The 15,826-nt window shown below is 59.3% G+C and overlaps 2 protein-coding genes across 4 annotated transcripts in view; one reads left to right on the forward strand and one right to left on the reverse strand.

Moving 5' to 3' along the window:
- Positions 1 to 301: 301 nt before the first annotated feature.
- On the forward strand, positions 302 to 9,998 carry lin37 (lin-37 DREAM MuvB core complex component). Its single transcript, XM_086004095.1, is given in 6 exon segments — positions 302 to 386; positions 1,248 to 1,414; positions 1,564 to 1,609; positions 1,612 to 1,709; positions 8,058 to 8,131; positions 9,199 to 9,998. Coding segments are annotated over 5 exon segments (456 nt in total). The 5' UTR covers positions 302 to 386; positions 1,248 to 1,258; the 3' UTR covers positions 9,281 to 9,998.
- Positions 9,999 to 14,378: 4,380 nt separating this feature from the next.
- Positions 14,379 to 15,826, reverse strand: part of dyrk1b (dual-specificity tyrosine-(Y)-phosphorylation regulated kinase 1B) — a 118,718-nt gene continuing 117,270 nt past the window's right edge. For all 3 annotated transcript variants that reach the window (XM_086004097.1, XM_086004098.1, XM_086004096.1), the window contains exon 11: positions 14,379 to 15,775. In XM_086004097.1, coding sequence (XP_085860223.1) covers positions 15,269 to 15,775 — 507 coding nt within the window. In that variant the 3' untranslated portion in view covers positions 14,379 to 15,268. The remainder of the gene's footprint in view (positions 15,776 to 15,826) is intronic.

The following is a 15,826-nucleotide window of genomic DNA, read 5'->3' on the forward strand; positions in this document are numbered from 1 at the left end:
CTCTCTGCCCTCCCTCTCTCTGCCCTCCCTCTCTCTGCCCTCCCTCTCTCTGCCCTCCCTCTCTCTGCCCTCCCTCTCTCTGCCCTCCCTCTCTCTGCCCTCCCTCTCTCTGCCCTCCCTCTCTCTGCCCTCCCTCTCTCTGCCCTCCCTCTCTCTGCCCTCCCTCTCTCTGCCCTCCCTCTCTCTGCCCTCCCTCTCTCTGCCCTCCCTCTCTCTGCCCTCCCTCTCTCTGCCCTCCCCTCTCTCCGCTCCCCCTCTCTCCGCTCCCCCTCTCACCAGCTGTTGTTACAATTTCCACAGATCTTCTACACGGTTCCCACATCAGCGAAGGAAAAAGAGGAAGGAAACGGAAGATGGTGCATATGAGGGAGGGCATCAGAGACCCAGTACGGTTCTGAACCAGCGCGGAAACTTGGCACACAGTTAGGGGGAGTGAGGACGGTGGGGGGGGAGCGAGGACCGTGGGGCTGGGGAATGAGGACCGTGGGGGGAGGGGGGGGGGGGGAGCGAGGACCGTGGGGCTGGGGAATGAGGACCGTGGGGGGTGGGGGGGAGCGAGGACCGTGGGGCTGGGGAATGAGGACCGTGGGGGGAGGGGGGGGGGGAGCGAGGACCGTGGGGCTGGGGAATGAGGACCGTGGGGGGGTGGGGGGAGCGAGGACCGTGGGGCTGGGGAATGAGGACCGTGGGGGTGGGGGGGGGGGGGGCGAGGACCGTGGGGCTGGGGAATGAGGACCGTGGGGGGGGGGGGGGAGCGAGGACCGTGGGGCTGGGGAATGAGGACCGTGGGGGGGGGGGGGGGGAAGCGAGGACCGTCGGGGGGTGGGGGCGGAGTGAGGACCGTGGGGGACGGGGTGCGGACCCTCAAAGAGGGGTAACGGGTAAGGGAGGGGGTGCGGACCCTGGGGGCAGGGAGTGCAGACCCTCAAAGAGGGGTAACGGGTAAGGGAGGGGGTGCGGACCCTGGGGGCAGGGAGTGCGGACCCTCAGGGAGGGGGTAACGGGTAAGGGAGGGGGTGCGGACCCTGGGGGCAGGGAGTGCGGACCCTCAGGGAGGGGTAACGGGTAAGGGAGGGGGTGCGGACCCTCAGGGAGGGGTAACGGGTAAGGGAGGGGGTGCGGACCCTGGGGGAGGGGGTACCGGGTGCGGGGGGGTGGTGCGGACCCTGGGGGCGGGGGGAACCGGTTGTAATGATCAGTCTCCGAGGTCGGGACGCTGGTGCTGACATTGCCGTGTTGTTCCACAGACGCTTACACTATGAAGCTGTTTGACCGTAGTGTGGACCTGGCCCAGTTCAGCGAGAACACTCCACTCTACCCCATCTGCCGGGCCTGGATGAGGAACAACCCCACCCTCCGGGAGGGGGCTCGCACCCCGAGTCCTCAACCACCCGCCGCACTGGAGGACGAGGAGGTAGGTGTGGCCGGGAGGGAGAGAGACTGGGGGTCGGGGGTGAGAGACCTCTGGGCTTTCCCTGTTCAATGTGATCAGTGATTGGGTTTCGTGCTCTGGGTTTTGCCGGTTTTGTGTGATCAGTGATTGGGGTTTTTTTACTTTCCCAGGTTGCTGAGGTGATGAATGGGAAGTGCCAGGATATTTACAGACTGCCGCTGCGATCCCCTGCTCACTGAACACAGGGGGACATCCGGTCAGCCTGCGCATTCCGTCTCCACTGCCTCCTTCAGAGAAACCGCTGGATATCAACATGGTAACTCCCCACCCAGCACCTCTGTGCCTGTGATTCCCCCGCACCGTGATGGGACGCGGGTCTGTGTCTGTGATTCCCCCGCACGGTGATGGGACGCGGGTCTGTGTCTGCGATTCCCCCGCACGGTGATGGGACGCGGGTCTGTGTCTGCGATTCCCCCGCACGGTGATGGGACGTGTGTCTGTGTCTGCGATTCCCCCGCACGGTGATGGGACGCGGGTCTGTGTCTGCGATTCCCCCGCACCGTGATGGGACGCGGGTCTGTGTCTGTGATTCACCCGCACGGTGATGGGACGCGGGTCTGTGTCTGCGATTCCCCCGCACGGTGATGGGACGGGGGTCTGTGTCTGCGATTCCCCCGCACAGTGATGGGACGGGGGTCTGTGTCTGCGATTCTCCCGCACGGTGATGGGACGCGGGTCTGTGTCTGCGATTCCCCCGCACGGTGATGGGACGCGGGTCTGTGTCTGCGATTCCCCCACACGGTGATGGGACGCGGGTCAGTGTCTGCGATTCCCCCACACGGTGATGGGACGCGGGTCTGTGTCTGCGATTCCCCCGCACGGTGATGGGACGCGGGTCTGTGTCTGCGATTCCCCCGCACAGTGATGGGACGAGGGTCTGTGTCTGCGATTCCCCCGCACGGTGAGGGGACGCGGGTCTGTGTCTGCGATTCCCCCACACGGTGACGGGACGCGGGTCTGTGTCTGCGATTCCCCCACACGGTGACGGGACGCGGGTCTGTGTCTGCGATTCCCCCGCACGGTGATGGGACGCGGGTCTGTGTCTGCGATTCCCCCACACGGTGACGGGACGAGGGTCTGTGTCTGCGATTCCCCCGCACGGTGATGGGACGAGGGTCTGTGTCTGTGATTCTCCCGCACGGTGATGGGACGCGGGTCTGTGTCTGTGATTCCCCGCACGGTGATGGGACGCGGGTCTGTGTCTGCGATTCTCCCGCACGGTGATGGGACGCGGGTCTGTGTCTGTGATTCCCCCGCACGGTGATGGGACGCGGGTCTGTGTCTGCGATTCCCCCGCACGGTGATGGGACGCGGGTCTGTGTCTGCGATTCCCCGCACCGTGATGGGACGCGGGTCTGTGTCTGTGATTCCCCCGCACGGTGATGGGACGCGGGTCTGTGTCTGCGATTCCCCCGCACGGTGATGGGACGCGGGTCTGTGTCTGCGATTCTCCCACACGGTGATGGGACGTGGGTCTGTGTCTGTGATTCCCCCGCACGGTGATGGGACGCGGGTCTGTGTCTGCGATTCCCCCGCACGGTGACGGGACGCGGGTCTGTGTCTGCGATTCCCCCGCACGGTGATGGGACGCGGGTCTGTGTCTGCGATTCCCCGCACCGTGATGGGACGCGGGTCTGTGTCTGTGATTCCCCCGCACGGTGATGGGACGCGGGTCTGTGTCTGCGATTCCCCGCACGGTGACGGGACGCGGGTCTGTGTCTGCGATTCCCCGCACCGTGATGGGACGCGGGTCTGTGTCTGTGATTCCCCCGCACGGTGATGGGACGCGGGTCTGTGTCTGCGATTCCCCCGCACGGTGATGGGACGCGGGTCTGTGTCTGTGATTCCCCCGCACCGTGATGGGACGGGGGTCTGTGTCTGTGATTCCCCCGCACGGTGACGGGACACGGGTCTGTGTCTGTGATTCCCCCGCACGGTGATGGGACGCGGGTCTGTGTCTGTGATTCCCCCGCACGGTGATGGGACGCGGGTCTGTGTCTGCGATTCCCCCCGCACGGTGATGGGACGGGGGTCTGTGTCTGCGATTCCCCCGCACGGTGACGGGACGCGGGTCTGTGTCTGCGATTCCCCCACACGGTGATGGGACGCGGGTCTGTGTCTGCGATTCCCCCGCACGGTGATGGGACGCGGGTCTGTGTCTGCGATTCCCCCGCACGGTGATGGGACGCGGGTCTGTGTCTGCGATTCCCCTGCACGGTGATGGGACGCGGGTCTGTGTCTGTGATTCCCCCGCACGGTGATGGGACGCGGGTCTGTGTCTGCGATTCCCCCGCACGGTGATGGGACGCGGGTCTGTGTCTGATTCCCCCGCACGGTGATGGGACGCGGGTCTGTGTCTGCGATTCCCCCGCACGGTGATGGGGCGCGGGTCTGTGTCTGTGATTCCCCTGCACGGTGATGGGACGCGGGTCTGTGTCTGCGATTCCCCCGCACGGTGATGGGACGCGGGTCTGTGTCTGCGATTCCCCCGCACGGTGATGGGACGCGGGTCTGTGTCTGCGATTCCCCCGCACGGTGATGGGACGCGGGTCTGTGCCTGTGATTCCCCCACACGGTGATGGGACGCGGGTCTGTGTCTGCGATTCCCCCGCACGGTGATGGGACGCGGGTCTGTGTCTGTGATTCCCCCGCACGGCGATGGGACGCGGGTCTGTGTCTGCGATTCCCCCGCACGGTGATGGGACGCGGGTCTGTGTCTGTGATTCCCCCGCACGGTGATGGGACGCGGGTCTGTGTCTGATTCCCCCGCACGGTGACGGGACGCGGGTCTGTGTCTGCGATTCCCCCGCACGGTGATGGGACGCGGGTCTGTGTCTGCGATTCCCCCGCACGGTGATGGGACGGGGGTCTGTGTCTGCGATTCCCCCGCACGGTGATGGGACGCGGGTCTGTGTCTGCGATTCCCCCGCACGGTGATGGGACGCGGGTCTGTGTCTGCGATTCCCCCGCACGGTGATGGGACGCGGGTCTGTGTCTGCGATTCCCCCGCACGGTGATGGGACGCGGGTCTGTGTCTGCGATTCCCCCGCACGGTGATGGGACGCGGGTCTGTGTCTGCGATTCCCCCGCACGGTGATGGGACGCGGGTCTGTGTCTGCGATTCCCCCGCACGGTGATGGGACGCGGGTCTGTGTCTGCGATTCCCCCGCACGGTGATGGGACGCGGGTCTGTGTCTGCGATTCCCCCGCACCGTGATGGGACGCGGGTCTGTGTCTGCGATTCCCCCGCACGGTGATGGGACGCGGGTCTGTGTCTGTGATTCCCCCGCACGGTGATGGGACGGGGGTCTGTGTCTGCGATTCCCCCGCACCGTGATGGGACGCGGGTCTGTGTCTGCGATTCCCCCGCACGGTGATGGGACGCGGGTCTGTGTCTGCGATTCCCCCGCACGGTGATGGGACGCGGGTCTGTGTCTGCGATTCCCCCGCACCGTGATGGGACGCGGGTCTGTGTCTGCGATTCCCCCGCACCGTGATGGGACGCGGGTCTGTGTCTGCGATTCCCCCGCACGGTGATGGGACGCGGGTCTGTGTCTGTGATTCCCCCGCACCGTGATGGGACGGGGGTCTGTGTCTGCGATTCCCCCGCACGGTGATGGGACGCGGGTCTGTGTCTGCGATTCCCCCGCACGGTGATGGGAGGCGGGTCTGTGTCTGCGATTCCCCCGCACGGTGATGGGACGCGGGTCTGTGTCTGCGATTCCCCCGCACGGTGATGGGACGCGGGTCTGTGTCTGTGATTCCCCCGCACGGTGATGGGAGGCGGGTCTGTGTCTGCGATTCCCCCGCACGGTGATGGGAGGCGGGTCTGTGTCTGCGATTCCCCCGCACGGTGATGGGACGCGGGTCTGTGTCTGTGATTCCCCCGCACGGTGATGGGACGCGGGTCTGTGTCTGCGATTCCCCCGCACGGTGACGGGACGCGGGTCTGTGTCTGCGATTCCCCCGCACGGTGATGGGACGCGGGTCTGTGTCTGCGATTCCCCCGCACGGTGATGGGACGCGGGTCTGTGTCTGCGATTCCCCCGCACGGTGATGGGACGTGTGTCTGTGTCTGCGATTCCCCCGCACGGTGATGGGACGCGGGTGAGTGTCTGCGATTCCCCCGCACGGTGATGGGACGCGGGTCTGTGTCTGTGATTCCCCCGCACGGTGATGGGACGCGGGTCTGTGTCTGCGATTCCCCCGCACGGTGATGGGACGCGGGTCTGTGTCTGCGATTCCCCCACACCGTGATGGGACGCGGGTCTGTGTCTGTGATTCCCCCGCACGGTGATGGGACGGGGGTCTGTGTCTGCGATTCCCCCGCGCGGTGATGGGACGTGTGTCTGTGTCTGCGATTCCCCCGCACGGTGATGGGACGGGGGTCTGTGTCTGTGATTCCCCCGCACGGTGATGGGACGCGGGTCTGTGTCTGTGATTCCCCCGCACGGTGATGGGACGGGGGTCTGTGTCTGTGATTCCCCCGCACGGTGATGGGACGCGGGTGAGTGTCTGCGATTCCCCCGCGCGGTGATGGGACGCGGATCTGTGTCTGCGATTCCCCCGCACGGTGATGGGACGTGGGTCTGTGTCTGCGATTGCCCCGCGCGGTGATGGGACGCGGGTCAGTGTCTGCGATTCCCCCGCACGGTGATGGGACGCGGGTCAGTGTCTGCGATTCCCCCGCACGGTGATGGGACGCGGGTCAGTGTCTGCGATTCCCCCGCACGGTGATGGGACGCGGGTCTGTGTCTGTGATTCCCCGCACGGTGATGGGACGGGGGTCTGTGTCTGTGATTCCCCGCACCGTGATGGGACGCGGGTCTGTGTCTGTGATTCCCCCGCACGGTGATGGGACGCGGGTCTGTGTCTGCGATTCCCCCGCACGGTGATGGGACGCGGGTCTGTGTCTGTGATTCCCCGCACCGTGATGGGACGCGGGTCTGTGTCTGTGATTCTCCCGCACGGTGATGGGACGCGGGTCTGTGTCTGCGATTCCCCGCACGGTGATGGGACGTGGGTCTGTGTCTGCGATTCCCCCGCACGGTGATGGGACGTGTGTCTGTGTCTGCGATTCCCCCGCACGGTGATGGGACGCGGGTCTGTGTCTGCGATTCTCCCGCACGGTGATGGGACGCGGGTCTGTGTCTGCGATTCCCCCGCACGGTGATGGGACGCGGGTCTGTGTCTGCGATTCCCCCGCGCGGTGATGGGACGCGGGTCTGTGTCTGCGATTCCCCCGCGCGGTGATGGGACGCGGGTCTGTGTCTGCGATTCCCCCGCGCGGTGATGGGACGCGGGTCTGTGTCTGCGATTCCCCCGCGCGGTGATGGGACGGGGGTCTGTGCCTGCGATTCCCCCGCACGGTGATGGGACGCGGGTGTCTGTCTGCGATTCCCCCACACGGTGATGGGACGCGGGTGAGTGTCTGCGATTCCCCCGCGCGGTGAGGGGACGCAGGTCAGTGTCTGCGATTCCCCCACACGGTGATGGGACGCGGGTGTCTGTCTGCGATTCCCCCGCGCGGTGAGGGGACGCAGGTCAGTGTCTGCGATTCCCCCACATGGTGATGGGACGCGGGTCTGTGTCTGCGACTCCCCCACACGGTGATGGGACGCGGGTCTGTGTCTGCGATTCCCCCGCACGGTGATGGGACGCGGGTCTGTGTCTGCGATTCCCCCGCACGGTGATGGGACGCGGGTCTGTGTCTGCGATTCCCCCGCACGGTGATGGGACGCGGGTCTCTGTCTGCGATTCCCCCGCACGGTGATGGGACGCGGGTCTGTGTCTGCGATTCCCCCACACGGTGACGGGACGCGGGTCTGTCTGCGATTCCCCCGCGCGGTGAGGGGACGCAGGTCAGTGTCTGCGATTCCCCCACACGGTGATGGGACGCGGGTGTCTGTCTGCGATTCCCCCGCGCGGTGAGGGGACGCAGGTCAGTGTCTGCGATTCCCCCACATGGTGATGGGACGCGGGTCTGTGTCTGCGACTCCCCCACACGGTGATGGGACGCGGGTCTCTGTCTGCGATTCCCCCGCACGGTGATGGGACGTGGGTCTGTGTCTGCGACTCCCCCACACGGTGATGGGACGCGGGTCTGTGTCTGTGATTCCCCCGCACGGTGATGGGACGCGAGTCTGTCTGCGATTCCCCCGCACGGTGATGGGACGTGGGTCTGTGTCTGCGATTCCCCCACACGGTGATGGGACGCGGGTCTGTGTCTGCATGTAGAAGATTTTGATGAGGAAATGGGCGATCTCTTTCCCCCTGTCCTGGGACAATGTTCACTGCTCCCTCATCCAACACCATCAAAAAGGCAGATTAACTGATCATTCACCTCACAGCGGGGTGTGGCTTCTGGCTGTGTACAAAATGTTATTGCATGTGAAGTATTTGAACGATTCACTGCCTGTCGTCCCCCCTCCCGGGTACCGTCATTCGTGTGTGAGCCCAGACACTGTGTGTCGGCTGGATATTTGACTGTGGCAGGCATCACTGGCAAGCCCGACCCTGTCCTGTGGTGCTCAGTACCAGTCTGGGCAGGTTTATCCACCGGTCAGACAAATCTTGATGGCGTTTACCATTTGCTTCCTTCCAGTGCCGCACTGCAGCCCCGGGCGTCCCCAGCTTGCTCTACAATCACATGGACCGCTGGAAGAAGATCCGACAGAGGTGAGCGGGCCCCTTCCATGCTGCCAGCTCCGAAACCCCAGCCTGGGTGTCGAGCTCCAATCCCCGGCCACACCCTGGGGCAGAAGGTCTCTCCGTTTCACCCTCTCGATCCCCATCCCTGCTTCTCTCCAATCCTCCCTGTCACATCAGTATCACTGTGAACCAGTAACACCCGCAATAACGCCAGGACACCCCACCCCCAAACACCCACATCCCATTCACTCCCACTGTACACAATCCCAGTGGACCCAAACCCCATCCCATTCACTCCCACTGTACACAATCCCAGTGGACCCAAACCCCTTCCCATTCACTCCCACTGTACACAATCCCAGTGGACCCAAACCCCTTCCCATTCACTCCCACTGTACACAATCCCAATGGACCGAAGCCCCTTCCCATTCACTCCCACTGTACACAATCCCAGTGGACCCAAACCCCATCCCATTCACTCCCACTGTACACAATCCCAGTGGACCCAAACCCCTTCCCATTCACTCCCACTACACAATCCCAATGGGCCCAAACCCCTTCCCATTCACTCCCACTGTACACAATCCCAATGGACCCAAACCCCTTCCCATTCACTCCCATTGTACACAATCCCAATGGACCGAAGCCCCTTCCCATTCACTCCCACTGTACACAATCCCAATGGACCGAAGCCCCTTCCCATTCACTCCCACTACACAATCCCAATGGGCCCAAACCCCTTCCCATTCACTCCCACTGTACACAATCCCAATGGACCCAAACCCCTTCCCATTCACTCCCATTGTACACAATCCCAATGGGCCCAAACCCCTTCCCATTCACTCCCACTGTACACAATCCCAATGGACCGAAGCCCCTTCCCGTTCACTCCCACTGTACACAATCCCAATGGACCCAAACCCCTTCCCATTCACTCCCACTGTACACAATCCCATTCACTCCCAGTGATCTGGTGAATGGGTGCACCGTGACCTGGACACTCTCTGAAGCCTCCCTCTCCACCCACGGTCGGTTGAACCTAGAGTTAATGCTGCCGATGTCTCCCTAACTCGCTGTGTGACCACCTCCTTTAGGTGGAAGGAGTCCTCGCACAGGAACCAGCACCGCTACACGGACAGCATGAGGATCCTGAAGGAGATGTTCGAGCGACAGTGACGGCCAGGCGAGCTGAGGGCCAGGACAGTGATAGTGTCGCAGCGAGCGAGCCTGCCCTCACACGGACCCAGGACCCTCACCTAATCCCGGTCGCATCAATGTGTCAGACACGAGCGTTGAGTGATCGAGTGTCGCGCCGACAGAGATCCCAGCTTGCTTTGTGCTGAGTGAGTGAGTGATCTGGGCTGGGCGGGCGGGTCAGACACCACAGTGCCACTGGGTTGGGGCGGGGGATAAATCGGCCAGGGTTCCTGCCCCTGATCACTGTCTAGCTCCCCCCTGCTGGAATGAATGTGTGTGAGAGAGATTTGTCTGGTTGTATGTATGCGTGTGTACACGTGTATATTGCAGTGATCGGAGACATCGGGATCAGGCCACAGCTGATGTGATTTGCTGTCTGGCCTGTATCCGGAGCTGTGGGAGATTCCTGTCACTGCCGGACCCAGCACCTTCCCTTTAAAATCAATCCCAACGCTGCCCATCCTGAACCCACCATCCCGGTCTGTGAGGGGCAGCGTCCATTATCTGGGTGCGGGGTGTTCCTCGCACTTCTTGATGGAAGGGTACGCCACCCGGACTGGGGTCTAGTTCAATGGTTTATAGAGTGGCAGGTGCCCTCTCTGACACTGGCCGTATGTCAAGACTGTTCTCGCTCGCTCTTGTTTTATATTTTAGATGTAGCCTTGTCATTTTGAAAATAAAATTTTCACAGGCTGGCGCTCATGGAATGCAGTTCTGTCCTGCTCCGACGCGACTCACTCGCTGGCTGAATGACAATTGAGTTGCTTCTCACAATAAATACACACCACCTCTGCCCTCTATAAACCAGCCAGGGTTCCTGCTCCTGATCACTGTCCAGTGACCCCTGGGTTAGAGAGAGGGGAAATCAGCCAGGGTTCCTGCTCCTGATCACGGTCCAGTGACCCCTGGGTTATAGAGAGGGGAAATCAGCCAGGGTTCCTGCTCCTGATCACTGCCCAGTGACCCCTGGGTTAGAGAGGAAATCAGCCCGGGTTCCTGCTCCTGATCACTGTCCAGTGACCCCTGGGTTAGAGAGAGAGGAAATCAGCCAGGGTTCCTGCTCCCTGTCCAGTGACCCCTGGGTTAGAGAGAGGGGAAATCAGCCAGGGTTCCTGCTCCTGATCACTGTCCAGTGACCCCTGGGTTAGAGAGAGAGAAAATCAGCCAGGGTTCCTGCTCCTGATCACTGCCCAGTGACCCCTGGGTTAGAGAGGAAATCAGCCCGGGTTCCTGCTCCTCAAGCCTAATACATCGGAACAGGAGGAGGCCATTCAGCCCCCCTCGAATGGCCACCTCCTGTGCTGTGTGATTCGATGATTACAACAATGACCACACATCAGGACATCCTAAGGTGATGGAAGGCGCTGGAGAAATGGGAGTCTCTTGCTGGTATACCATTAATCCAGTTTCCCTGCTACCTCTGGTTTCTGGTACTCCCGGTTCCCAATTGATATTTTGTGCATGCAGTTCCTCACTTGGGCTACCAGATGGCACCATTGCTCATTAAGTGATTGGTGAATATGGACCAGCAGTGCCTCCTATGGCCCAAGCTGGTACTACAGGGGCACCGACCCAGTCCCCAGACCAGACCGCCGCCCTGTTCCACACCCAGTCCATGGAGTAAGTGACTAGGAGGATCAGCTCCTCCTGAGGTATGATGTCGTGCCTGCTCACACTCTGGCCAGCAGACCTGCTGGTGTGACTGAGGTGGATGGTCCATGAGATGAGCAGCGACTCGAACAGGGCACATAGTCACCCAGCACAAGATGAGGGAAGCACATTTCCATTACCTGTCTCTGAAGAGATTCCACATCCTCTGGTCTGTCTGCTTCATCCGTGTGTGACTCTCAATTTATTCCCCAAATTGATCCCTTCACTGAGACCCCAGTGACAGACCTGTACCCCAATGTTCTATACAGGGACAGACCTGTACCCACCAGTATTGTACCCCAGTGTTATAGTAACAGACCTGGAGCCTCTTGCCAGTACTCCTGCCCCTCAGTGCTGGTTGGTAGGAGGTTCTCCGTATTCAGACAATGCTGTGCTGCCCCTCTGACAGTGTGGCGCTCCCTCGGTACCGCCTCTCCGACAGCGCGGCGCTCCCTCAGTACTGCCCCTCAGACAGTGCTGCGGAGGTTATGTGCTTGAGTCTCTAGGAGTGGGACTCGAATCTGCAACTTTCTGACTCAGGCGAGAGCGAGTGCGCTAAACTCTGAGCCACGGTTGACTCGAGTCTCCAAACCTGTAGGTGTGCTAAAGCCAACAGGACATCAAATTCTCTCCATGTCTCTTCCCCCCCCACATACACATGATTTTTGTACACTGGGGGAATGGGAGCGGGCAGGAAAGTGGAGTTGAGGTTGAAGATCAGCCATGATCGTATTGTAAGAAGTCACACAACACCAGGTTATAGTCTAACAGTTTTATTTGAAATCACAAGCTTTCGGAGCACTGCTCCTTCGTCACGTGAAGTGGAGAGATGCATAAAGACACAGCTTATAGTCAGAGAATAATGTCAGATGATTACAGGTAATCTTTCTAACTGCCATTTATCACTCTTCGGCAGAGAGATAATCACAGCAATCAAAGGTGTGAATGGTGTCCAAACAGGTTAGTCAGGAAAACATTACATCAAAGAACAATGAGGTGGGGGTCACAAGGGGTCAAATGTTGCAGATGCTGGGGTCTGTATGAAAAACAAAACATTTTTGACTGACCTGTTTGGACACCATTCACACCTTTGATTGCTGTGATTATCTCTCTGCCGAGGTGTGATAAAGGGCAGTTAGAAAGATTACCTGTAATCATCTGACATTATTCTCTTGACTATATAAGCTGTGTCTTTATGCATCTCTCCACTTCACCTGATTATTGCTTAAGATAAAAAAATCACGGGATTGGGGGTAATATTCTGGCATGGATAGAGGATTGGCTATCTAACAGAAGGCAGAGAGTTGGGATAAATGGTTCATTCTCAGACTGGCAATCAGTAACCAGTGGTGTTCCGCAGGGGTCAGTGCTGGGTCCCCAACTCTTTACAATCTATATTAACGATTTGGAGGAGGGGACCGAGTGTAACATATCAAAGTTTGCAGATGATACTAAGATGGGAGGGAAAGTAGTGAGTGAGGAGGACATAAAAAACCTGCAAGGGGACATAGACAGGCTAAGTAAGTGGGCAGAGATTTGGCAGATGGAATACAATACTGGAAAGTGTGAGGTTATGCACTTTGGCAGGAAAAATCGTAGAGCAAGTTATTATCTTAATGGCAAGAATCTGGAAAGTACTGAAGTACAAAGGGATCTGGGGGTCCTGGTGCACAAAACTCAAAAGGTTAGTATGCAGGTGCAGCAAGTGATTAAGAAGGCCAATGGAATGTTGGCTTTCATTGCTAGGGGGATAGAATATAAAAATAGGGAGGTATTGCTTCAGTTGTACAAGGTATTGGTGAGACCGCACCTGGAATACTGCGTACAGTTTTGGTGTCCATAATTAAGAAAGGACATACTTGCTCTCGAGTCAGTACAAAGAAGGTTCACTCGGTTAATCCCGGGGATGAGGGGATGGACATATGAGGAGAAGTTGAGTAGATTGGGACTCTACTCATTGGAGTTCAGAAGAATGAGAGGCGATCTTATTGAAACATATAAGATTGTGAAGGGGTTGGATCGGGTGGATGCAGGGAGGATGTTCCAGATGATGGGTGAAACTAGAACTAGGGGGCATAGTCTTAGAATAAGGGGCTGCTCTTTCAAAACTGAGATGAGGAGGAACTACTTCACTCAGAGGGTGGTAGGTCCATGGAATATGCTGCCCCAAAAAGCTGTAGAAGCTACATCATTACATAAATTTAAAACAGAAATAGACAGTTTCCTAGAAGTAAAGGGAATTAAGGGTTACGGGGAGCGGGCAGGAATTTGGACATGAGTCTAGGTTCGGATCGGTCATGGCCCTGTGGGTAGCGGAGCGGGCCCAGGGGCTGTGTAGCCTGATCCTGCTCCTATTTCGTGTGTCTAATTCTGTTAGATTCAGGAGATGGTTCTGTGATAGTGGATTGGCAGTTAGGATCAGATCAGCCATGATCTTATTGAATGGCGGAGCAGGCTCGAGGGGCCGATTGGCCTACTCCTGCTCCTATTTCTTATGTTATTAAGGAGCAGCGCTCCGGCAGCTTGTGATTTCAAATAAAACGGTTGGACTATAACCTGGTGTTGTGTGACTTCTTACATTTGTCCACCCCAGTCCAACACCGGCATCTCCACACCATGATCTTTTTGAATAGCGGAGCAGGCTCGAGGGGCCGACTCCTGCTCCTATTCCTTATGTTCACACTCAGGCTCACGGTCAGTACCAGCGATCGGAAAGCTGGCCCCCTCAGCAATCGCACACGAGGTTTACAATCACCGGCATTTTTATATATTTTTAAAACAAAGTGTTAGGAAAAAAAGACATTTTCAAAGACAAATCTAAAATCCTGTACACGTTAACCCCACCCCCCCCCCTCTCCCTTCAGTCATTAGAGAGATTTCCCCATGATACCTCGAGACAGTCTTTGGTACAATAAATTAAAAAAAAGACAAAAGGGAATTGTCACAATGCTCTGAAACGAATGTTTTTTTCACGTCCCGTTGTTTGTCCCCCTGGAGTCCTCTTCTCAAACGCAGCCCCCAGACGCTGAGTGTCTGGCCTGGGGAGCGAGGGGTGGGTAGCCATTAATACTGAACACGACAGTGGCAACTTCTACACCCCGAATCACACAGGGGGCTCCGAAACCAGGAGGGACCGACCGACCGACCGCAAGGAGCTCAACAATTCCTGACACGCACGCCAAAAAATATATTATCATGAAAAATAACAGCAGTCACTGTAGTGTTGGAGTTAGGGTAACCCTGCAGGAAAGGATGAGAATGAACCAGAGAGGGGGAGCGAGAGAAAAAGAGAACCTAAAAAGGGGAGGGGAGGAAAGGCAGAGGGGTAGAGAGGGATAGAAAAAGACAATGGAGGAGAAAGTAGGAGGGAAAAGAGGGAAGGGTGCAGTGTGTGCTCTGACTAACCCACCCAAAAACTTTTCTTGAAGAGACTGAGGGCAGACAGAGACGGAGTGGGTGAGGGATTCCAGAAGCAGGGCCTTCTGCATGTTTACGTCACTTCAATAAAGTCACTTATTGTGCCGGTGTTTGGAAACAGAAAAAATAATGAAATCAGGAGACAGAGCAAGGGAGAGAGAGAGAGAGACAGTCGGAGGGGGAGAGAGACAGTCGCAGGGGGAGACGGGAGAGGGAGAGAGAGAGAGAGACACAGTCGCAGGGGGAGACGGGAGAGGGAGAGAGACACAGTCGCAGGGGGAGAGAGACAGTCGCAGGGGGAGACGGGAGAGGGAGAGAGAGACAGACGGAGGGGAGGAGAGAGAGTCACGGGGGAGAGGGAGAGACAGACGGAGGGGGGAAGAGAGAGACGGAGGGAGGGGGAGAGAGACACAGTCGGAGGGGGAGACGGGAGAGGGAGAGAGAGACAGACGGAGGGGAGGAGAGAGAGACACAGTCACAGGGGGAGAGAGAGACACACACAGAGGGAGAGACAGACGGAGGGGGGAAGAGAGAGACGGAGGGGGAGAGAGAGAGAGACAGACGGAGGGGGAGAGAGAGAGAGAGAGAGACCATCATCTCCTGGCGCTGGATGGATGGAACAGAAACTCCATTTCCATTCCCTCCCCTCAGCAAAAAGCAAAACCCTTTAAACTCTGGTGCAGACATTGAAATAAATTAGGGAAAACAAATGTACAACGACAGCTCAGCTCGGGTTAGAGAGCTGCAGTGAACGACTCGCCGCCCCCTCCCCTTCCTTTCCTGCCCGCCCCCCCCAGCCCCACCCACCCCCCCATGCAGCACTTGATCAACATTATGGCTTTTATTTATTTCCATCTTTTATATAATATATATAATTTTCTCTTCTCCATTAAGTTATCATCAGGAAGTGGCTGCTGAACTTTGCGGGGTGCAGAACCCCATCATCGGCGTGGCGTCGGGCTCGGGTCTGGCGCGGTGCTGGCTGGCGGTGTCCGGGCCGGAGACGGGGGCGGCGGAGGGTGGGTACGGGCCGTGCACCGGCATGGCGGTCCTAGTCCGGAGGTGCAGGCCAGAGGACACTCGCTGGGTGGAGTCCGGGCTCCGAGCAGAGAGGAGGAGGAGGCCGTGGGCGGAGGAGGAGGAAGCGGCGGGTGGCTCCGGTGCCAGCGGCGGAGACCCGGGCAGCAGCGGGCGCTGGTGCTGGAGGAGGTGTTGGTGGTAGTGCCGCGTGCTCCCGTGGCGGTAGAGGTGCTGGAGGTGGTGCGGGTGTTCGTTACCGTGGAGATGCTCCTGCGGCGGGGCTCCAGTCGCGGGGTGAGGGGGCAGCGGCGGGTACAGGTCGCTGCCAACACCGGGCGCGTCTCCGCTGGTCCAGAGCCGCAGCTGCTGATGATGCATCGACGGAGCCTGTAAATTAAAGACAGCTAGTGAGACAACGGCCTGAACACCCAGCGTCCC

Source organism: Somniosus microcephalus, chromosome 12 (assembly GCF_052327205.1).
Source record: "Somniosus microcephalus isolate GS21.2 chromosome 12, FLI_Smic_1.0, whole genome shotgun sequence".
NCBI lineage: Eukaryota > Metazoa > Chordata > Chondrichthyes > Squaliformes > Somniosidae > Somniosus > Somniosus microcephalus.